This window comes from Haplochromis burtoni, unplaced genomic scaffold (genome assembly GCF_018398535.1).
Source record: "Haplochromis burtoni strain Fernald_Lab_line unplaced genomic scaffold, NCSU_Asbu1 Contig_136, whole genome shotgun sequence".
Classification (NCBI taxonomy): Eukaryota; Metazoa; Chordata; class Actinopteri; order Cichliformes; family Cichlidae; genus Haplochromis; species Haplochromis burtoni.
The window spans coordinates 1210290-1232963 of NW_024582497.1; the positions used below are offsets into that span (position 1 = coordinate 1210290).

General features: G+C 41.4%; 1 protein-coding gene across 8 annotated transcripts in view; it reads left to right on the top strand.

The window, feature by feature from the left end:
- The first annotated feature begins 623 nt into the window (after positions 1-623).
- LOC102312536 (multiple PDZ domain protein) overlaps positions 624-22674 on the top strand; it is a 58266-nt gene continuing 36215 nt past the window's right edge. For 5 of the 8 annotated variants that reach the window (XM_042224349.1, XM_005930864.3, XM_042224351.1 and 2 more), the window contains exons 1-19: positions 624-807; positions 3897-3956; positions 6982-7148; positions 10012-10161; positions 10741-10880; positions 11282-11495; positions 11719-11841; positions 12049-12246; positions 12892-12994; positions 13381-13469; positions 14080-14308; positions 15809-15886; positions 16199-16278; positions 16407-16553; positions 17799-17969; positions 18819-19004; positions 19564-19773; positions 20795-20953; positions 21264-21416. In XM_042224349.1, coding sequence (XP_042080283.1) covers positions 3941-3956; positions 6982-7148; positions 10012-10161; positions 10741-10880; positions 11282-11495; positions 11719-11841; positions 12049-12246; positions 12892-12994; positions 13381-13469; positions 14080-14308; positions 15809-15886; positions 16199-16278; positions 16407-16553; positions 17799-17969; positions 18819-19004; positions 19564-19773; positions 20795-20953; positions 21264-21416 — 2613 coding nt within the window. In that variant the 5' untranslated portion in view covers positions 624-807; positions 3897-3940. The remainder of the gene's footprint in view (positions 808-3896; positions 3957-6981; positions 7149-10011; positions 10162-10740; positions 10881-11281; positions 11496-11718; positions 11842-12048; positions 12247-12891; positions 12995-13380; positions 13470-14079; positions 14309-15808; positions 15887-16198; positions 16279-16406; positions 16554-17798; positions 17970-18818; positions 19005-19563; positions 19774-20794; positions 20954-21263; positions 21417-22674) is intronic. The other 3 variants (XM_042224354.1, XM_042224356.1, XM_042224355.1) reach the window with 2 other exon arrangements.

Consider the following 22674-nt stretch of genomic DNA (forward strand, 5'->3'; position numbering starts at 1 on the left):
CCCCTAGACTCCATAGAGGTGATGGGTGAGAGGATGCTAGCCAAGATAATGTCCATTACAGACATTACCTCTCACCCTCTCCCAAATTCCACCCAGCGAAGGCTCCGATCTGGCTCACTGGACAGCTTTGGACAATTTGAGGGAGGCCATAACTTTTTTACTTTAAAATGTATTTTGAAAAGTTTTACAGCTCTTCCTAGTGATAAAAAAAATCCCTTGTTTTCATTAATAATACACCAAACTAACAAATAAGCAATTAAATAACAGAAAGATTCATGTTTTTAAAAAAATCTATACAAATTTCTGTTTTTTTTTTGTAATTGAAACAAGATCCTTTTCTATTAAATAACCCCCCCCCCAAAAAAAAGTGTTATAATCACAGTTTAATCTGAGAAATAATTTTACACATATATTTCTTACAATTTATGCACAAATAGTTATTTCATTTACAGGAGCAGGATTTCTCTGTTCTGCAGACAAACTTAATTGTACTGTTGAAATTGCACTTCTTTTAAAGTGTGCATTTAAAGTTTATGTGAGTTTGCTTTGTTTTTGGGACTTTAGCTCTTGCCCTACACGGCAGCCAGGCCTTCTTCCATGTATGTAGGGCCTAGTTGTCAGGGCAGCCAGCAAGCGGCGCCTCAGCCCCAGCTGAACTGTCGGTGCGGCTATCGCTGGAAGTGTCCACAGAGGATCGAGTTACTCTACGCCCCATCTTTAAGCCCCAGTCAGTGCGCCGTTAGCCGCAGGACAACAGAGGATAGCTCAAGATCCTGGCCGCCGGGAAAGCAGAGCGTCCACACTCATGTAAGTGGCTCTCTTTAAACGGGTTTCGCTTAAGGAAACGTTACTGAAGTCTTCGGTGTGTACTAACTTCAGCTTTTCTCAAGCTAGACACCCCCTTTGTTAGCTTTAATGTCGCTAATTAGAGGAAAATATTGTGAGACGTCTTCTGTAGCGGTTAGTCACATAATCACACCAGACTGCCTTTAAATAGATCCAAGAGGCTTTTTTTCAAGCAAAAGTGTTTATATATACTGCAAGAAGCCAGCTTGGGCGATTTTCTGTGGCCATACAGAGCCCTGATAGTGTGTAACTTCTTTCCCGTCCCCGCGTCGGGAAGCCTGTTGCTTTCTTGCTAGATGAGATGGGGAAAGAGGAGGAGGAGGAGGGGTTGAGAAAATCGGATTGTCCGAGTGCCTTGTCGACTGTATTCAAAACACCACCGAACCTGGGCAGGATATACCAGCTTTAAACAAATACGACGTACTAAACGCTTTATTAAGCAAGAAATAACACGGGTATAGTGCCAATTTCCTTTATTTTTGGTGGGTAGGAACTCCGCGATAAAATAACTGCGTTTTCTTATTAGCTAACTATACTCGCCACAAACCTCACTAATGATTATTTTCGCAAGGAAATGCTGCCCGCGGAGCTAAACTACTTTTTTGGAGGCTGATATCTAGTGTGTAATAGCGGCTAATGAGCTCCTCCGGCCTTCTGTGATTCATTACATACCACTATAGTGTGTGCATCCTTAAGTGATTCACTTAAAGCTACTTTCAGACACTGAACCACATATGTCATTGAAAAAGCCCCCACATATAGTATACTACTGTTGCCACAAGTGACTGTAAGGTGCGTGTGAAGGCAGATTTATTACATAAACACACCACTACATGAGTGAAATAGACGGCTAACATACTAGCTCATCACTCAGCATAAAAGGTAGGACACATGCAGTAATGAGTGAAGCAAATGCATAAACAAACCAGAGCTGTGGTGATCCTTTTGCCACAGATACTGCAGCTATTCTGAGAGTCTATACAGGGCTTTTAATTGTCTGAGCAATCTCCTTTAATCGTGTAACGTCTCCCTGAGTCATATCATGCTTGCTTACAAAGCCACTCTCTGCAGCCAAGTGCCATGTTCCCTGCATGGGCTCTGTTAGCAAGCACCCTTTAAAAGAATTAGGCAAATATAAACAACATGATCACCTTCATCATGCATTACTGTTAGCTTTTAAAGCTTTAAAGGTACTGAGAGTCTTTATGAGCTTATTGGCACTGGCTTTTTTTTTTACACAGTAGAGGAGTCCCTGCTCCTTCTCTTGCCTTTCTGATCTGATTGCATGCACTTTGAAGGTAACAGTTTTTGTTTCCAAGGCAGCATTTGGAGTCAGTTTCACAAAGATATATTTTTTTGACAGATTCGATAGAACAAATAGCCAGACTTCACATAGATGTTTGAATCCACCCATTGTGCAAAATGAGACTTTGATTTCAAGCACAATGGTACAATGAAATATTGGTAAATTAAGACTTTTTCCAGGTAAAATAGTCAGAAAATATGTGTCTGAAAGGAACAGTGAGCAGGATGACACCAGTCAATAGCAAGGGTGATTTACTGAAGCAGCTTTTAGGGAATTTAAAATAATAACTATAAATTCATGAGCTGATTACTTCATAATCAGGTATCCCTTTAGGTATTTTTTTGTGCAGAATATAAGCGCTTTTTTCCTCTTTTGCTGTGTGTTACCATAGACATTATAAAAGCCAGTGGTAACTATCATAATGTTGTTGTTCAATGATAATGAAAAGGCAAATGACAATTAAACACACCAGCACTGTCACTAAAACCTGACATTAATGTTGCCATAAGACCAGCTCACTGTGCTATAATATCAATCTACGATTGATTGGGGTCAGTTTGACAATTACATGTAATCTGTCTGCATAACTATTACATTTACACTCAGCAGCCTTCCGGCTCTACGGGAATATAACCAGAATACAAACAACTGGCAGCCAGTGGAGTTGAGTCCTCTCGCGTTGTGCTCATTGACAAAGACTCAATCTATCTGTAAATTAGACAGCAATTATTTGCAAACCTTTGACAATCTCTCTGAGAGCGATTGCAGTCATTCCAAGTCAGTCTGCAACTATTTGCAGAAAGGTTACCTCGTATCAGGTGACCTGTGCTATCACCTTACCTTACCCTCAAGCTCTGGACAATCACAAGTTTGGTCGAGCCAGTGTAAAGTAAGATTGGTGTTGCACGAGATGATCCATCTTGTTTGTAGTAGTCCCCAACGAATTTTAATTTAGCTAATAAAAATGTATTTTTTGGTGTCGCAGAACTAATACAATATCACCACCTATATTAGTGCAATACTGTGCTCTATCTGCTCGCCCACCCCCCACTCCTAATATTGACCAACAGTTTAAACACTCATTTATGAGCTAAGTAACACTGCAAATAAAAAGTCAGTGTAAACTTGTAATTTATAAGGAAAAAAATGAACAACAATTAAATACGAAAATTGTCATGTTAGCAGGGTGTTGTGTTAGTTTTAAAGCAGCTCATAAGATTGTTGTATGAGAGGATAATTAATTATCATTGTTGTATGAAGTGAGGTGATATTTATCTGATAAAAGCAAAATGGATACTCAAGCTTCGTCTAATACCGGCTGCATGAAATTTCAGTAATGTAAATTACTTGGTATTTATTCATCAATAAGAGCATTAGTGGAATACAAGGGAACTAAGAAGCTTGAGTAGAAGCGCTTTTCTGGCAGCCGGTTTGTCGAGAGACTCGACAAACTGGGACAGTTATTCAGCACAATGGTGCTCTGATGCACACAGTGAAGCATTCTTCAGAGATAAATATGGACCTAGCAGAAATGAAATAAATCTAGTTTCTTTTTAATGTTAATCTTTTGAACAGAAAATGTGTAAGTTGGGAGGAGAACCCAGGAGGAGCATGAGCCATTTTTCTTGCTCTGAGAGCTTTGTGGAAGTTAAAAATAAAAGGAAACAGCGTGAATTAGTGGTCTAATATTTAGTTCTCTGATTGCTCACAAAAAGACATTAAATACTGAATTTGTCATTTTCAGGCCTCGATGAAGGGAACACTACACATTCATCCGATGCTCTAAAAATGATAGAAACAATGGGTAAGTGTTTGGTTTTTTAATTGTTTTATGCCAGGCATCTATAAAATATTCATGATTTCATCCATGATTGAACCAGCTTTAGGGTTGAGTGTGGTCATGATAGCAGACTGCTGAATCCAGTACCAGTACTCGGTTTAATTAAGATTCAACACTGCCATAATCAAAAAAAAAGAAAATCTTCTTTTAAAAATGAGCAGTTTTTGCACGGGGGTTTGGGTGTCCGTCTCTGCTGGCTGTGCTTTGCACATTTGGCTTAAGCTGAGAGTTTTCTCAACCAGCGTAAGAGGCCCTGGATTCAGTTCAATGTCCGTGGGCTGCCAATGTTGCCATATCTGATAATGTTGCCATAAATTTGATTGTTTGTTTGTGCCCATAGAGATTTATTTGCCCAACTGTCAAGCATGACGCCAAATTGGTGCTGCCAGCTTCTTTCTTTAAAACAGCAATCTGTGGTCACTCTCAGGACGCGAATGTTGACTGTGTGTTTGTCAGCTGCAAATGATGAACTGTGATGAATACGTGTGCTCCAGGCACTGCTCTGCTGGAAAAACTGATAACACTAATTCTAAATTAGCCTAAGCATCGTTTCTGCGTTATTATTAAAAAACAAAATCAGAGTTTTCATATAGCTCCAGATCTTTAATAAGTCCATTTTGGCTGAAAATACAGATTTATTGGTTGGGTTCCACAAAAAAAGAAGCTTGTTTTAACGTATTTCAACTCTTTATCACTCTACAGTTAAACATTTAGTCAGCTCATTATTCCTGCCATTGGTAAATGTCATCTTCTTTCCCGGTAGGTCTATGGCAATTAGCACATTTGGCTGATGTATCTGTGACTCCTTAGGCTTTGCTCAAGGACCACCTTTTCTTCTGCAAACTCACACATAGTTAGGTCCTTAGGTTTCTGGACAGTGACGCATTATTTGTGATTTTGCCTCTGTACACAGTCACAGTGGATTTCTAATTAAATTAGTCAAGATGTGACTGAAGTGCAGACTTTTAACTTTAATTCAAGGGGTTTTGCAACAGTTTTGCATTAACTGTTTAGGAATTACCCCATTTTTATACATAGCACCCCATTTTCAGACGTTCAAATGTAGTTGGACATTTGACTGACAAGTAGTTTCATTGGCAGGTGAGGTCGATTTCCTCATTACTCATTTATGAGGGAAGTAATGAGTCCAAATGTTGAACTTTATGCCAGCATTAGCAGTTCAATAGAACTCTCAATCTGAGGTTTTAAAGAGACAATGATGCAAATGAGGGACGCCATCATTAAGCTGAAAAACCCAAATAAACCTGTCAGAGAGTTCGTCAGTCTGGTGCGTTCAACATCGAAAGAAAACTAAAGTGGGTAGTTACAGAATTACTTCAACGACTAATCAAAACAACTTTGCAACAACATATAACCAAGTCAAGACTACACTCCAGGATGTAGGCATATCATACAATCAAGAGACGCCTTCATGCAACAAGGTACAAACTCCTGGTTACCCCCAACACCAGGAAGGACAGATTAGACTTTGACTAGACCAGAAATAATCGAAAAGAGCCGGCACAGTTCTGAAAAAAGTCTTTTGAGAGATGAAACCAAGGTTAACTTAGACCAGAATTATGGGAAGAGAGAAGCATGAGAGAAGGCAAGGAACAGTTCACGATCCAAAGCATACGTGAAGCCAATGTTATTCTATGGGTATGTAAGGCTACAGGAAGACCTAGGTCACGAGTGTTTATTGTTGATGTGGATGCTGGTAAAAGCAGCAGGATACATTCTGAAGTATAAAGAGCTATACACTTCTCAGATTCAGCCAAATGCAAAACTGGTTAGATGGTGTTTCAGAGTGTAAATGGAAAATGGCCCAAAGAATACTACAGAATCAATTCAATGAACATGTAAGGGATCTAGTGTTCAACAGAGCATGCTTTTCAGTTACTAAAGACAAAACTAATTGCAGCAAAAGGCTTCAAACAAGCAGCACATGAAGGTGAATGCAGTAAACACCTAGCAGCATCTACACGGGCGAAAAACAGCATTAACTTATGCTAATGGGTTCTTACAGTCCTTATATTAAAAATTATGTTAGCTTGACTGCAATTCGTAAACAGTTAATGCAATACTTTTGTGGAAAAGTGTCTTTGTTCAGACACTTATGGACCTAACTGTCCATGCCACATTGATTTAGTATTCCTAATTATACACATGGAGGGAAGGACAGTGGAAATTTTACATTTGTCTGGACTGAGGCAGTGATGAGCAGAAAAAAATCTTACAGGGCTCAAGTGTTATTGGCCTATTTACAACTTTTTGTTCAAACAACAAAGCTTTTCAGTGCAAAAAGTGTTTTGGACCTCGTGCACGGCCTATTAGGTGTTAGTCACAGTTGGTGAGCTTCTGAAATTGCTTCATTTTTGCTCAGATGACGTCTGGCTGGCCCATCCTTACTAACAAGCCACTCTGGAGTTACTCGGTTGTAGGGCTTATAGAGGATCCAGCAAACAAAGCGTGGAGGTCCCAGTCCTTTTATCTTTTCCTCCTGATAACCATTCATTCTACGCTCCTGCGTAACCCACCATTTGACCCTAAAGTCAAGAAAAGGAAACATTGCTATTCCGAAAACAAGCAGTGCATTGAAAATTGAGTTTTTTTTCTTCTGTGCAAAAACTTGTGGCTACATGATTTTGATATAGGCCTGTTGAGAGTCAACCGGCCTTAACTAAGCCTAGCCTATACATTTACAAGTCATTGAGTTATTGTTAAACATAAATATGTTAAAGTCATGTTTCAAATGGTTGTGGAGGCTTTTTTTAAAAAAAAGAATCCTCTTAATAATTAAATCAGGATGCCTAAATGAATAAATGAGGTAATATCCAAACACTCTTCCCACCCTCGCTATCTTCACCCATGAACTGATGAAGTCTTTGTCCTCGCCACCTCTCTCCACCTCTGTCACTCCCACACCTCCGGCTGCCTGCATCGTCGCCTTCACTCTGGCGCTGTCACTGAAACATGCGACGGTTTGCAGACACGCAGCGTGCCTTGCAGGCGGTGGAGCGACTCCAGGCCAAACTCAAGGAGCGGGGAGAAGTGCCCACTGAGGAGAAGCTCAGCCTGCTCAAGTCAGTGCTCCAGAGCCCCCTCTTCCATCAGATCCTGGCCTTGCAGAAGTCTGTCCAGCATCTCAGAGATCAGGTAAACCCCGAACCTTTTTGCTTAAAAGTTGTATATTTTCTCCAATTTGGCTCACGTTTCTTATGCCATGTTTTTCTTAGACTGTGTGTCTTAAGGATAGCGATTATATGATGTCACAGATGGTTAAAAACACTTTCTACTTACTTTAAATGTAATATTTCTACATTAATATAACTTATCAATAGTTGTCTCAAAATGGCTTCACACTGGCGACAGTTGTGGCAGGACTCATTTTGGATACTGCCGTTAGTTACATGTCGTACACTGTGTGCACTAAATGCCTTCTTGAGTGTTGAAGTTGTGTATGCAGTGGAAGTGATGCTGGAGTTATTGGGCTGACTGGTGCGTTTTGAGAATATTTGGCTTCTGACCACTGAAATTATGCTAAATTCTAATATTTAACACACATAAACTCCAGACAGCAACCATTTAAGGGATGGTCAGTGCCTTAAACACGTATTTATTGTAATTCTATGTTGAGTGTTTTCCGTCATCACGTCTCATCCTCCTCTGCCTCACTGTTTGGCGCACTTCCTATTTTATTTTGAAGGTTAGCTCCTCATACGGCCTCCTGTGCTTTTACTTCCCTCCTTTGTTCTTTTCCCAATCTCATTAGCGTTTGATTGACTTCACCTTTTGCACCTTGACCAGCCTGCTGTTGTGGCTAAAGTGTCTGTTCTTACAGGTCAGCTATTGTCTATTTCTACATGTCTGTGGGACAATCTGAATTCGTTCACTCTGACCGGCCTGTAACAGTATTCAGAACCTGCAGTGGTTTTTTCAGCATCATGACAAAAAAAAAAGGAATTTCTAAGATAAAACTGGAACTCCTGCTTTAGCTGTACCTCAGCTAGGCTGGAATGTTTCTGATATCCTTATTCAGGTTTTTATCTCTCCCTGCTTCCTTGGTGACCTCACTGATTCTACTTCTGGCTTATGTCAAGACATCCTCCCCTCACCCTTTCAATCCCCATTCCCAGTAGTGTTTGCCGCTATGGCCAAATTGCTGTCAGGGTCCACACAAGCCAGATATAATATGGGTACATGAGCAGAGATACTTTTTTCTGGCTGATTCTCCCCATTGAGAATTAAACATCTGAGTGTAAGGAAAGCGCTCTCAAGTCACAGAGGAAAGGGGCCAGGGTAAGCGTTTCAGAGAAAGAGACGAAAGTATGCGAGCTATGCACTGGGAGGAAGGGATGTTCGCTTTTTTACCCCTTGTGGAATTTAGATTTAAAAAGCCCCGTGGCATTTTTGTGCGCCAGCGATTTGACTTATTTCAAGTATAGGTACCTTCTTTTGTGTGTGTGTGTGTGTGTGTGTGCAGATTCCTCTGTTTTATAATAGAAAACTTAAGAAGCAGCCATTCAACTTAAAGTTCGTTCAAACCAAAAGATGGACCTTTTCTGTGTTATAACAATAGTAATATTTTTGAGAAATGAATAGATAAAAAAGCAACAACTATAAGTGTGTTATGTTTCTTCGGGGCTTTCAGACCCAAGCTGTGTTTGTGTGGCCGTGTAAAGCAGAACCAATTTGGGGAGATGGTTTGTTTTTGTGTTTTGAGGCTGACACGCAAACACACACACACAGTCACTGCCCATCTTCTGGCTCTGCTAGTTAGGCCTTGCTTAGCCCACGTCGCTATGGCGACAAGGCCCTACTCTCCAATGAGAAAGAGGCCGCTGCCACTGTGTGAAGTGGGGCAGAAACAATTTCTTAAATGTTCAAGAACCAAACTGGAACTTTAATCCTCTTAGCTGGGCCCCAGCTAACAAAGCTCATGCATGAGCACGGCAACTTAGCAGCATGCTACGCTAACTTAGCCGGGCCCACGGGGTTTTGTTTGCTGTGTGCGGCACTAATGCGTCCTGTCCAACGGAGTTTTGTTTCTGAGTGCTAATCTGGGACTGTATTTAAAGGAAGCGTGATGTACAGTACATGTTCTCGAAGCTCTGAAAGTCGCACAGTCCAACTTCCTAATGCAAATTTCACAAGTTCACAAGGACAGCTTTAGCCTGGCAGCGCCATATGCCAAATGGAGTGTTTATAGAATTATTGCCGTGCATTACGTCCGTCCTTTTGAATCCAATTCGGAAAGTCATAAACATTACACCCTTTGGCTAATGAAATCGGGAAAACACTGTTTTATGTAGTTGTCGCCTTCATGTAATTCATCTGTCACACAAGTAAAGTCATTGCAGTAATTAAGAGCCGAGCATATTAAAGCATCCAGATGGCCAGCGATGCTTCTCCCTGGCCCCGATAAAAATATTGTATTTGGAGCCTCATCACTGTTGGAACATCAGCTAAGAGCTATTATCTCCTGAAGGATTAGAGTGCCATAGATGCAGCTAATCATGGAGGGATAACAAACTGTCTGCCATCTCGGTGGTTTTTTTAGACACTCAGATCCAGAGTTTTGGTGTCTAAAATTTAATTTGCAAGATCTTTATGTTCAGAGTACAAATGAGGCATAATGGGCCTTTTTTTGTTTTGTCCCTTAAAACTTTTAATTGTCTTTGGTTGGATTAAAGCCAGCAACTGCTGCTGTGTACAGGATCGCTTTGGAGATTTTCTGAGCTGTTATGCCCCATTCAAACTGAAAGCCCAGCAGTTTTGGATTTGATTCAATAGCATTCATGTGTTTGAATGTGGACCTATTATGCTTTTCTTTATGTTTTGTCTATATAGTACAGCACTGTATGCCAGCCAATCAGGCGAAAGATGGGTAAACTTGTATATATGTAGTGTTTCATGTTCACTTTAAAGGAATGTAGAAGGAAGATCCAAAATCCAGGAGTAAACATAGAAGTGTCAGGGAGGTATCTGTAGTTTTCACATTTCTGTTTTATCATTTCAGGGGAGTGTCCCTTTATCACGAGGGAGTGATCTCACAGCAGCCAAGCCCAATGGCAGCCATGTTTCCTGCTCAGACACCCCAGCTCCCACGCACGCCAATGGCAAGACGTCATCCGAAGAATTTGAACATATTATCCACTCCATGGCGCAGGTACAAACAGCTCGAAGGGAGGCAGTTATTGTAATGAGTGCTAACATTTTGTTAATTTATTGTCGGTTTAAGCTAGATGGCATATATTGACAAAGCGTGTGGAATCTGCATGTCGTCCCCGTGTCTGTGTGGGTACTCAGGCTCTCTCCCACAGTCCAAAGTGTCTCTCTGTGTGACTGCCCAGGGTGTACCTTGTGTTTCGCCCTACAACAGCTGGGATAGGCTTATGAAAAGAATAGAACTGGATATGCAGAAGAAAAGGGATGCGCATAAGCTAAAATAATGCTATTGTGGCAAGTCTATTTTGAAACCCCAGTGGACTTTTTTTGTCAATCTTTTAACATTTTACTGATTTTTTACACAAAAATAGGCAAGATTACTTTTTAATAAGTCCTATAACTCAAACCAAACATTCAAAGAGAGTCAAAAAAAGAAGAAAACTCCACACAGTGCTCCTCTCTCTTGAGGCACTTCAAATAGACTTCTAAAGGCTGCCTGTAGCTTTGATGCTTTAATGAATCAGCACAAGGCCAATGTATATATATATATATATAAAAGGTTTGTGTGTGTATTACGCAGGGACGTTATGTGACGCATGTGGATCTGCAGAAGCCAGTGTCCGGAGGTCTTGGCTTCAGCGTGGTGGGCCTAAAGAGCGAGAACCGCGGAGAGCTCGGCATCTTCATCCAGGAAATTCAACCAGGAAGTGTCGCTCACTGGTATGCAGGAAAAACATGCTGCTATGCAGTCTTCCAGACATTCTTTCAGCATCTGGTTAATTGTTGATTTCTAATTTGAAATTTGTAGGACTTTGTTTCAGACAGTCAGGTGGGTGCGTTTACAGATTGTCTTGGGAGATTAGAGATACTTTTATACTTGCCAGGAAATACCAGAGTAAAGCTGTTGTGAGCTGTTGCAACACATGTTGCGTCACACCAATCCTAAAAGAGTGGAAGCTGCATTTTTCATGTTTCAGATATAAACACCCTTAAATGTATTCACCCAAAGACAAGTTCAAAGTTACAGGTACAAAGATTAAAGCTATAATGTGGTATCTGGTGACTATAAGGGTTCTCATTCTGTGTCCTTGCCTCTGCTGCATGCTTCTTCCCCGTTACAGCGATGGGAAACTCAAAGAAGCCGACCAGATATTGGCCATTAATGGCCAGCCTCTGGACAAGACAGTGACCCACCAGCAGGCTATAGGCATCCTGCAGAGTGCTTCAGACAGGGTGCAGCTCACAGTGGCCAGAGGGCCAATACCTCAGCTGGCCAGTCCTGCAGTGTCCCGCACGCCCTCTGCTGCCAGCACATTATCAGCCAACTCCAGCGCGGTAATGAGTACACTGACACACCAGTGGGGCCTCTGCAAGGAGCGTGTTGTGATCTGACACAGTTTCCATGTGGGGACTTAAGAAACTACATGCACTTTGCTCTTTGCTCTGCAATCCCCATCCAGCAGCACGACACAGAAAACAAACATACCCGTTAAGTGATGTACATTTTTCCTAATAAGACACTGGGTAACATTGTGTTTCACTTCTGTTACTGTCTCAGTGGCAACATGTGGAGACGATTGAGCTTGTCAACGATGGCACCGGTCTTGGCTTTGGTATTGTTGGTGGAAAAACTACCGGGGTTATAGTCAAAACTATACTTCCTGGAGGCATCGCTGATCAGGTGACTCTTTAGCTGTGTCTGTCACTTCTTTAGGACATGTCTTTTTTCATCGCTCACAGCCAATGACACTTTCAGTGTTCTAGACAGATGACTCCTGTCAGTTATGTGTAATGAGTAATTGCAGGAAAGCACAGAATTACCTGTCACTTAGGAGTGACAATGCCATAATGAGCGCAGAGTTAATATAGAAATCATTTCTTGCCACAGGATGGCCGCCTGCGCAGCGGGGACCACATCCTGAGAATCGGAGACACCGACCTGCTCGGCATGGGCAGCGACCAGGTGGCCCAGGTCCTGAGGCAGTGCGGGAACAGGGTGAAGCTGGTTGTTACCAGAGGTCCTTTGGAAGAGACTCCCTCTGCTTCTGTCATGCCTGTGGTGCTCCCCACTGTCAGCGAACAGCAGGTAAGGGCATCTGTTCCTCTGTAAACCCAAATACCTCTTTTTAATTTTTTTTTACATCACAGAGACGCGTGTCTCATTCAAATTGATTTTATGACTCGCACTATCCTCGCAATAAAGCGTTTTCTGGAGAACCCGTCATCCTGATGGTAATTGCCTGCCATGCAAGACACACCATACACAGTTATATATATAAAAAACTTCACACATAAACTTCAGGTCCTTCATATCCAGTTTTATCTTTTCTTCCTGCTTGTCAAGCCAGTACAAATGCAATTAAAGAAAATTGCAGGTTGCATCACCTGTGACTCACACTTTGCTTTACGTTCCCAGAAAAAGAAGGAAAAAAAAAAGCTCAGAGCCTCCTACAAACAGCAATTTCATGGCCATTTTCAGCACTCGCTTCTATTTTGACTTGATTGAATTATTAGTGACTCACAATGTGAATGACAAACATCATATCCCTGTGATCACACACAGTAACTGTGAGTCTTATTTTTGGCTGACAGGTACTGAGCGCTCATTAATCAAAGTTAAACAATGTATTTTGATGTGCCGCAATTTTCCTTTCTTCTGTTCCAAAGTAAAACATCGCTTTCATTTGGTTTCTGCTGTGATGCTGACTCATTTCTCTGCGTCTACACGCAGGGCTACGAGGAAGAGGATGCTGAGGCATTTGATGTGAGCCTTACTAAGAACACCCAAGGACTCGGGATCACTATTGCTGGTTATGTTGGAGATAAGAATTCAGGTGAAAAACTGATTTTTTAAAAAATAATATGGAGATTTTATATTTATATTATATATGCCAGTTTTTAAAATGTGTTGATAGGCCACGTAAAACCAGAGTAGAAACCAGGTAGAAACAGGAGCAGTGATACGCCTGCTGCTGTCAGGCCTGCAGGTATCAGGCTGTGACGTTCTCCTTTATAGTGGAGTGGAACAAATAATTTGTGTGGCATCTTATTGAATGCAGAACACCTGATCGTTCTGTAAATAGTTTGAAATTTCTGATTATATTCAGGGATCTGTAATTTGTAAAGTTAGTAAAAAGTGCCCTCCGTTTATTGAAACACAAATTGAAACACATTTAATGTCTTCACCCATTTATGTGTCTCAACTGTTCTGATTCCTCAGAGCCCTCTGGTATCTTTGTTAAGAGCATAACAAAAGACAGCACTGTAGACCAAGATGGCCGTATTCACATTGGAGACCAGATTATAGCAGTAAGTACACTAATTATGCTCTTTTGGTTACGGCTGGCTTCTGTTTTCAGCAGAACGAGATCAAACATGCAGCAAATGTTTCATATTATCATTGATTGTGATCAAATTTACACATTTAGGCAATGGAGGGAAATTATGAGATGCATGAATTTGAATAATTCCCAATTATGCTTTTTATTTGTTCTTCTTGCGACTCTGAATATAAAAGAGTTTTGAAACAGGACACCGAGCAGTTAAGTCTGTAATTTCATTACTGTAGGTCATTAACAGTGAAGCCATGAGTGGATGTTTTTACATGTTTTCTTGAAGAAGTTCTGACTTACTTGTGTGCTGGTGTGTGAGGATGGACTTGCTTTGGGAGTTCACCTAAACGCTCATGATTGTGAGGGATTTAAAACTATCTACTTCCTACCTGCCCTGAATGACTTAAATGAATGAAGTCGTGGATTAGACGACACTCGGGTGCAGAAATCAGTCTTTAGTTAATGCCATTGCAGTTCATCTCTTTCCAGCAAGAACATAGATGGCGCTTCAGCACACTCATATTGTGCAAGCAAGCCGTTCTGCCTCTCCTTTAATCCACCGGCTCACGAGAGATCGCCCTCTGCAGGTCGACGGCGTGAACATCCAGGAATACACCAATCAACAGGCAGTTGAAGTGCTGAGACACACGGGCCAGACGGTCCACCTTAAGCTGATCCGGCGGGGCTTCAGGCCCGATGAGATCCCCCCTGTCACAGCCCCCGTTGTCACCGTCCTCCCCCCTTCCACCACCATCCCCACAACCACCACCGTCATGAAGGAGCTGGAGAGAAAGAAAGCTGAGGAGGCTGCCGAAGGTAGGATGGATTAAGTGAGAGAAATTTAATGAGGATAGATTAAAAAAAAAAAATCCCTTACTTCTCATCATCCTGTCAAAAAAGGTGTCATTTGATGTGTAAATTTGGCTCAGACAGGAGTTTCATGATGCAGTGAGGAGTCATTTCCATGTGACTCCAAAAGGAAATTTCAGACACTTTTATGGTGTTGTAAACAGATGCAAACAGAACTTACTCCTGCCACACACAAATGTTGTTGGCTGGAGTTATGGCCTAAAACAACATCATATGCATAGAGTGAGGAAGCTGAAGCCTGAACACAGGATCATTCAGTTGCAGAGAAATTGACTTTTTCATATTGCGAGTAACCATTTTACACCAATTCCTAATATTGAAAAATAATTGCTTATTGCAGGTTAAAAGGTTCCTCCTCATAATAGCAGCAGAATACTCCCACGTTACAGCCCCGTCGCTCCTAATTAGAGGTTGAAATATGCTAATTAACGCTGCTGACAAATGCCAAGAGGACAAAAACTATTTTCTCAGATATGGCAATATAGTTAAGTGCTTTTTAAGCACTACCCTTCGTAGCAGTCAGACTGGCTAGAAATTTAACAGCCGTCTTTGTACGGAATCCAAAACTTAGCATCATGTTGGTTGAGAGTTGAAGAAGATCAACTTTCAGAATAGTAAAATAGTGCACAATGCATAACATCCCAACCAAGGAGAAACCTGCATTTATCTTCGTTCTTGGGTGTTTTTCTAATACCTTTGCATTTATGTAATATTGGCATTAAATAAGAAGAAACTTATTTAATGCCAGGACCTCTGGGCTGTTGCAGAAGAAAGACAAGCAACTTGCACAAGTTGTTTAGTGTCGGCAGTAATAGATGGAGACTGAAAGTGATTATTTTTAGCACTAGGAAGTGGAAACATGAAGAAAACCAGAAAACCAACAGCTATGAGAGAGACTAAAGGGAAGAAGGGTAGAGTAGTTTTTGGCTGCTTTGAAAACTCTGAGTATAGGAGAAACAGGAGTGTGTGTGTGTATGTGCACAGTGTGCTTTTTGCTCAATCATTAAATGAATGAAACAACAGAAAGAAATCGAACCATTAACTTAAACTGTTGTCACATCCTTCCATAACAATCTGCTGAGTCGTATTTGTATGCTGGCACTTAAAATACTTTAATATAAAATTCACTTCATGGCAAGTATTCATTTCATGGGTGACCAGTTCTGTGCCTTGCGGAACCCCAAAGACAAAAATGAGTCCCAGGCTCATTAAACGTGTATTAAAAGTCCTGGTATTTTTATGGATTAGCAAACATTAGCAAAGGCGCTTTATGTGTTTTTGATATAAAGGGAAAAGAGAGAAGGTCCTTCAAAGCAAGAGTGATTAGGCACTAACAGATTCTGTGTCAGTGTTGAGGGTTTTTTGTGCTGTGCGTGTGCTGCTGGTGGAAGGTCGATGGCTCCTTTGTGCGTCTCACTGTCCGTTGTGTGTTTACCGTCTCCACAGATGAAAAGCAGCTCCACACAAAGAGTGAAGGATCTGATGTCAGCCCTGCCACGGATCAGCTAACAGAAGACAAACATGGTAGGAGGCTGAGATGCTTTTTCCGTGTGCTTTAGCAGAGATATTGGGCCCAAATCTGACAGATAAGGGCTTCTATTGACAGGATCGCACCGACTAGCAGCACACAATGTGAGGACATGCTGAGACGGCTGCTGTTGCTAGGTTCAGACATTTAAATGGTAGCAGATAAGGGTTTATTTGATCTTCCACGACACATTTTCAAGTACTTTGCTTATGCTTGGAAGTTTATGGTGCAGTGCCACCTGTGAATGGCTTATGACAACACCGTCTTCATTTTTGTGTGTTATTGCATAACATATTGTGTTTTTGAAGAACCGAGCTTAACACCTTTTGAAGAGGAGGAGTTAATGAAGAAGTGGCAGGAAATTCTGGGCCCAAGTAATGAAGTTGTGGTAAGTTTACTGTTTAGCTTCATAGCAGATATTGTAAAAAATAACAGTGACCTGGGTCATCAAACAAAAGGGTCTGAATCATTGACAGACTTCACATAAAGAGGTGTGATTTACTGTTACCCTGACAGGTGGCTCAGGTGGAGAAGTTTACCGAGAACAGCGGTCTGGGCATCAGTCTAGAAGCCAACAGCGGACATCATTACATCCGATCTGTCCTTCCTGAGGGACCGGTCGGTCGCTGTGGCAAGCTGTTCAGTGGAGATGAGCTGCTTGAGGTATAATACTCGAAAATTACATTTGTTATTAGTATTTACAGAAGGTTGGTTGGTTGGTTCATGGAGCTCAGTTTTAGTGCAGTACATATTGTCATACAGCAACTCTGGAAGTACTTACATTGATTATAATGGTCTTTGTGGTGTTTCCTTTGTAGTTATAACACAGTGCCTGACAACTGCTGTATATGCCAATAAGGCATGTATGGGCTTCACTTATTAGGAATGATTCCTACCTAAAAATTCACCAACAGAGGATAAGCTTCTGATACAACTTCACCTAATTCAAGGATGCTTGGGGAAGAGGGTGAAGTCTGAGGAGGTTACGCATCATATATTTCCCCAAATATAGTTCCCCCAAAGAAAGTAATAAAAATCACTCCACATAGAGCTGAAAGCTGGATTAATCAGTGGTGTATCAGCTGTTTAAGTATGTTTCCAAAGGAGTTATTTGGAGTTATGGTAAATAAATTCCTGGTTTTACATTTGTTTTTGCTACTTTTAGGTCTTTGTTTTGTATTCATGGCTTGCCTTTTAGCTGTTCCGGTTTATTCTCACCACTCTCATTTCCATCTCTGGCAGGAGGCCGTTTCAGTACAAAGGTCTAAAAACCTCCTGTTTTCTGCAAGAGTGGCGCTAACCTGCAGATTAATGCTAATGTTGCTATGTTGCTCCCTTTCTGCTGGGCAACTGTTGCCACAATAACTTAAGTCAGTGGTTTGCAAACTGTGCAGCGTAGTAGGCTACTGGGAAAATATGGGGTGAATCAATGTTAAATGAACATGATTTAGCTGGAGAAAATAAACAGGGATTTGCTACTGCAGCTGTGTTAAGCTTTTTTAAAATGAACTGGATTCTTTCGTATGGTTAATGATCCCTTCTCTCTTTTTGAGGAGGGTTGAGGTGCCAAAATAAGTTTGAGAACTGCAAACGTAGGTTGAAAAGGTGTCAGTACTGAGTTTACAACTTTTTCCACTTCCCACACATAAATAAAATAAATAAGTAAATAAATAAATATAAGAAGTGCTTCTTGGGATTACTAAAATTATTCTTTGGCATTTTGCCTTTTTTTTTTTTTTAGGAGGAATAGTAAGAAAATGTCCACAAAGATCTGCAGCAGAGATCCGTTTAGCTAAGGCTCAGCTGCTGAGAGGCACTTTATCCCACGTGACATGTACTGTAACCACTTGGTACTGATTTTAAACTCATTTTATGATTAGTTTTAAGTTTTAACCTTTCCTTTCTTAGGTCAATGGCATTTCCTTGATTGGTGAGAGCCACAAAGAAGTAGTGAGAATCTTGAAGGAGCTTCCGCTCCACGTGTACGTGACATGCTGCAGGCCGGCCCCCGACCTTCAGCCTGAGGTGGATGCTGAGCAGAGAGAATCAGAGGCTTTGTCCACAACATCGAAATTGAAGGTACCTGCACTCATGATGCTGCAGTCCGTTTAATACTTAATACTACGAAAAACATCCAAGTAAAAGGGTACAAACTTGCAGTCTGCACTTACAGGACACTTTATTAGGTACACCTAGCTAGTACTGGGTTGGACCTCCTTTTGCCTGCAGAGCTGCTTTATTTCTTCATGGCACAGATTCAACAAGGTTCTGATGCTCTGTTTGAACTTCAGCACATCCTGTTGACCATGTCCACATACCTAAATGCATTGAGCTTCTGCCATGTGATTGGCTGGTTAGATATCTGTGTTAACACTCAGATAATCAGTTGTCCGGTGTATATTACTAAGAAAGTACTGTTGCAGACGATGCATATGCAGGCCTCTTTTTGAAAGCATTACCACATCATAGAATATGTTTTCCTGCCTGTGCATATAAAGCAATTTGAGAATGATGCTCTTTAAGTCTTCCTTCTCTGTTCTAACCCATCAACCATTATTAGCTTGCTGTCAATTGCTCTATCGGGTTTCCACACTGCCAGCCATGATGGATTAAGACTTAGTGATAAGCAGGGATGGCTGAGTGTTTATTAAGACCAATTCTAGCAATACCTCAGCAGTAGCCAGCAACATTTGCTAGAGATATGAGACATCAAAAGCAGCTTTCCTTTGGGTAAGGGGGTTTTCATCTCTCTCGCCTTATCTGTGATAATGTACTAAGGCCCGAGCATCCCAAAGATATTTCCCTTTCATCTGCTGCCAGAAACCTGAGCCAGAAACAGAACTAGAGGGGAGCAGCCTATGGGTTGAGAGTCAAAGCGACGAAGGCATGGGGTTACATAGTGATTTTGGGTTTTTCCTTTCTGTGCAGAATCAAATAGACCTCAGCGGTGTAGTGGTTGCTGAAGACTCAGAGGTGAATACAATAGCGGCGACACAGGGCAACGTGAGCGAGGAGGCGATAGGATCCCCTTTGGCTATGTGGGAGTTGGAGATCCAGAATATCGAGCTCGAAAAAGGAGAAGGGGGATTGGGATTCAGCATTTTGGATTACCAGGTGGGATTATGTTCTAGGGTTTAATGGAAATGTAACAAATATCAATATTCAGGTAACAGATCCTTTTTTAACATGTTTAGATCATGAGTTTTTTTCTTTAGTTTTTTAAACGTGTCTACATTGTGCGTATTTCTGTATTATAGGATATTTAAACGTGGCCATATTCACAGTATGGGCTACTTTTATGGTGGAAAAAGCTCGGTGGTGTGTGTATGTCTGAGCGTGTATTCATATCTTTGTGGAGGCCAAAAATTGGAAGTTTATTTGTGGGGACCAGGATTATGGTCGCCTCAAGTTTGAAGGCATTTTTGAGACTCAAAATGTGGTTTCAGTGACAATATGTTAGGTTTAGGCTAAGGGTTAGGCATTCATTTTTCATGGTTAGGGTTGGGGTAAGGGGCTAGAGAAAGCATTATGTCAATTAGATGTCCCCACAAGATATGAATACCCCACGTGTGTGTGTGGGAGTGGTTAAGAAAATGACCTGAATTCGATGTGATCTCCATATGAGGCTGTGATAATTTACTCATTGACTTGTGCTGGCTTAACATCACCACAGGACCCACTGGACCCGGCCAAAACGGTGATTGTGATTCGCTCTCTGGTTCCCAATGGTGTCGCAGAGAAGGATGGCAGGCTGTTGCCAGGAGACCGACTCATGTACGTTAACAGCACCAACCTGGAGAACGCCAGCCTGGAGGATGCCGTCCAGGCCCTTAAGGGGGCCAAGCTTGGCAAGGTCCAGATCGGAGTCGCCAAACCACTGCCTGTAAGAATTGTTATTAGAAAGCGTTTGCTTTTCCCCCTCTACTTTAAATCACTTTGAAAATCAAAGTTCAAATGTGTTTTGCGTGATTGTAGTATTAAGTGTACGTGTACCTGTCAGAGTTACTGAGATTTACTCTGTGCTTTTGTGAATTTTCTGCAGTATTTGTCAGGGATCTGTCCCTCTACGTATGCAGGGTTTTAAATCCAGCAGTCCATATATCACACAAGTTAGTCTCCAGTCATGACAGCTCAGCTTACAAGGGCTTGAATTTTTCATGCAGGAAACAGTGTGGAGGTAGGCTGCATGGTTTAGCATTCCACCCACTGTTCTTTCAGGGGAGGTGACCAGCCTAAAATGCCCTGGACCCTTTGTTTTATATTATTATGTTATCGAATTCTCCAGTAGCACATCCCCTCTTGTACATTTAAACATACAAGGGCACCTGTCAAGATATTAGGTCCGTCCAACGGCATATTCATTGCTCCAGGCAGCTGTGCTCCTTGTACAGGATGTTTCTCTCCCTGCAAAAACAGCTTGCATTCTTTCAGCTGTAGAGCCGCAGTTCTCTTGTATTGAATCTGCCGTTGGATTACTCAGCGAGACCTCTGGGCTGCCAGGGTTAGCTGGATTACAGAGCTGCTGGAAGCCTCTGTGGAGTTATCCTGCTCTGCTGCAGGACGTGGAATGGACTTCTGAGAAGTATTTTGTTGTGTTGCCTCTCAAAATTGAGTCTTACTAGTGTAATCCTGCAATATGCCATCTTGGTTTTCATACATTTCTAGGGTGCACGCTACTCACAGTAAATTGCAAAAGTTCTTTTGCTTTCCATAGAATGCATGTAAAAATCATGAAATTCAGAACGTCGAGATGATTGAACTCTATAGTTAAATAACAGCATCCTCAAAAATGTAACATCGCTTTCCATCTGCATTCCATGTTAATTTATTTGCTCTAGGTTTTGGTTAATGTAGTGTAATTCCATAAAGCCGGGGACACTGAAAGAATTTCTCCACTTTCTTAGGGAATATGTGGATATTCCCACTCTCCACACCCATATGGTGAGCAGGAAATAACTTCATCACCCACCATCCAATCATTTGACTTCAACAGTATTTTGGTTGAAGAAGGAGAGGAAGAAGGACTGACTGAGGGCATCCTTTACCGAGCAGAGCCTGCATTGGTTAGTTAGCTTCTGGGAAAACTGAAAAAAATCAATCAATCAATCACAGCTCATGAAAAGGGAAACACAACTTATACTTTTGCTTCCTTCTCATAATTTTGAAGCGTACCATGCTTGTAATCATGCAACAGTTAGCTTATATGAATGGTATTCTAATAAATACACGCAGTCGATTGAGGGTTTTATTGTTAAGGCTTCATTAGCTGTAGCTACATCAATTCTGATTGACTTGCATTACATTCCTACAATAGCATGATTAGTGATTCTTCCTAAGTGTCCCAGCTATTTGTATTTTGATCCATTACGGCAGATTGATACCAGTGATGCAGACCTGCCTGATGAAAAGATGTTAGGTCATTCTTACTCCGGGATCGAGGACGACACTTTCCAAGCTTCCATGATCGCTCTCCATGGTAGCACCTGTAGCACAGACCTGGATTACCTACACTCATCCACACCTAAGGTAAGGACCTTTATTTATAAAATGTAACTGAAATGAGAAGCACAGCTTGATATTGTTTTCTTCATTTCATTAAATGTTACCGCACCATCTCGTGCCCTTTGTCACAATAAGCTTTACAGCATGTAGTCATTATTCTTAGTTTTTTTTGCTATGGAGGGCCAAAATGTCATGAGACATGTTTTCTGTTCTTTGTTAGGGCAGTAACTACATTACTGAACTCGGTGTTATATCCACAGCCCCAAGAACTGAAACTCTCCAAATGGATATTAAATTATAAGGAAAATAACCCCGCAAAAAAAGAGTAAGGAGCAGACAAACTATTTTCCTAAGGGTATCTGTGTGTTTCCAGTTTTCCCAAAGGCCACAGCCGACCTTATTTGTAGGGCCTCGCTGCGTAATTTATCGTATAATAGGGCGGCCCAGAGGGACGAACGTGGGGCAGGACGACTCGTGGCAATTTATAGTACTGGGGGATTTCACAAAATACATTTCAGCTGTTTGTACGAAGCCCGACAGCTCAGCCTCAGCGTGATCATGTGCTCCAGAGGGAAGCAACAAGTCTCTTGATAAATTTACATCAGTGACCGTAAGAAATGCACCAGCTTTTCCGGACTGTGAGGCTGGATGTTTTTTTTAACCTTTCACTCCGTGCCTGTTTCCTGAACAACAATGTAAAGTTCACCACATTGTAACTCGCCTCAAGAATGTCTCTGCCTTTAAGTTAGTCAGTTCTCTGTTTACCTGACTATCAGCTTGTTCGTTTGGATGGGGAATGATTTGTAACTTTAATTAGAAAATTGGGACATTCTGCATTCATTTTCTTCAGCATATATCTTATCTCTTTGGCACGTGTTGGATCATCGGGGGATGATGGGTATCGCTCATCTGTCGAGTATAGAAGTTGTATTAGTGTTACTATGGTTTCTTTAGAGTTTATTTATAGTGTTTAGGTGAAGATAGAGACAAAGGAAGGACACAGGAGCTTTCTTCCTGCACACAGGAAAAATGCAGCCAGAAAAATATACTGCTTAAAAAACATGAAAGGACCACTTTTTAATCAGAGTACAGCATCTAGTCGATTAAACTTCTGGGATATTGATGTGGTCAGTTAAGTAGCAGAGGGGGTTGTTGATCAGTTTCAGCTGCTTTGGTGTTAATGACCAGAGATGGGCAGTAATGCGTTACTGTAATCTGATTACTTTTTTCAAGTAACGAGTAAAGCAAGGGATTACTATTGCAAAAACGGTAATTAGATTAC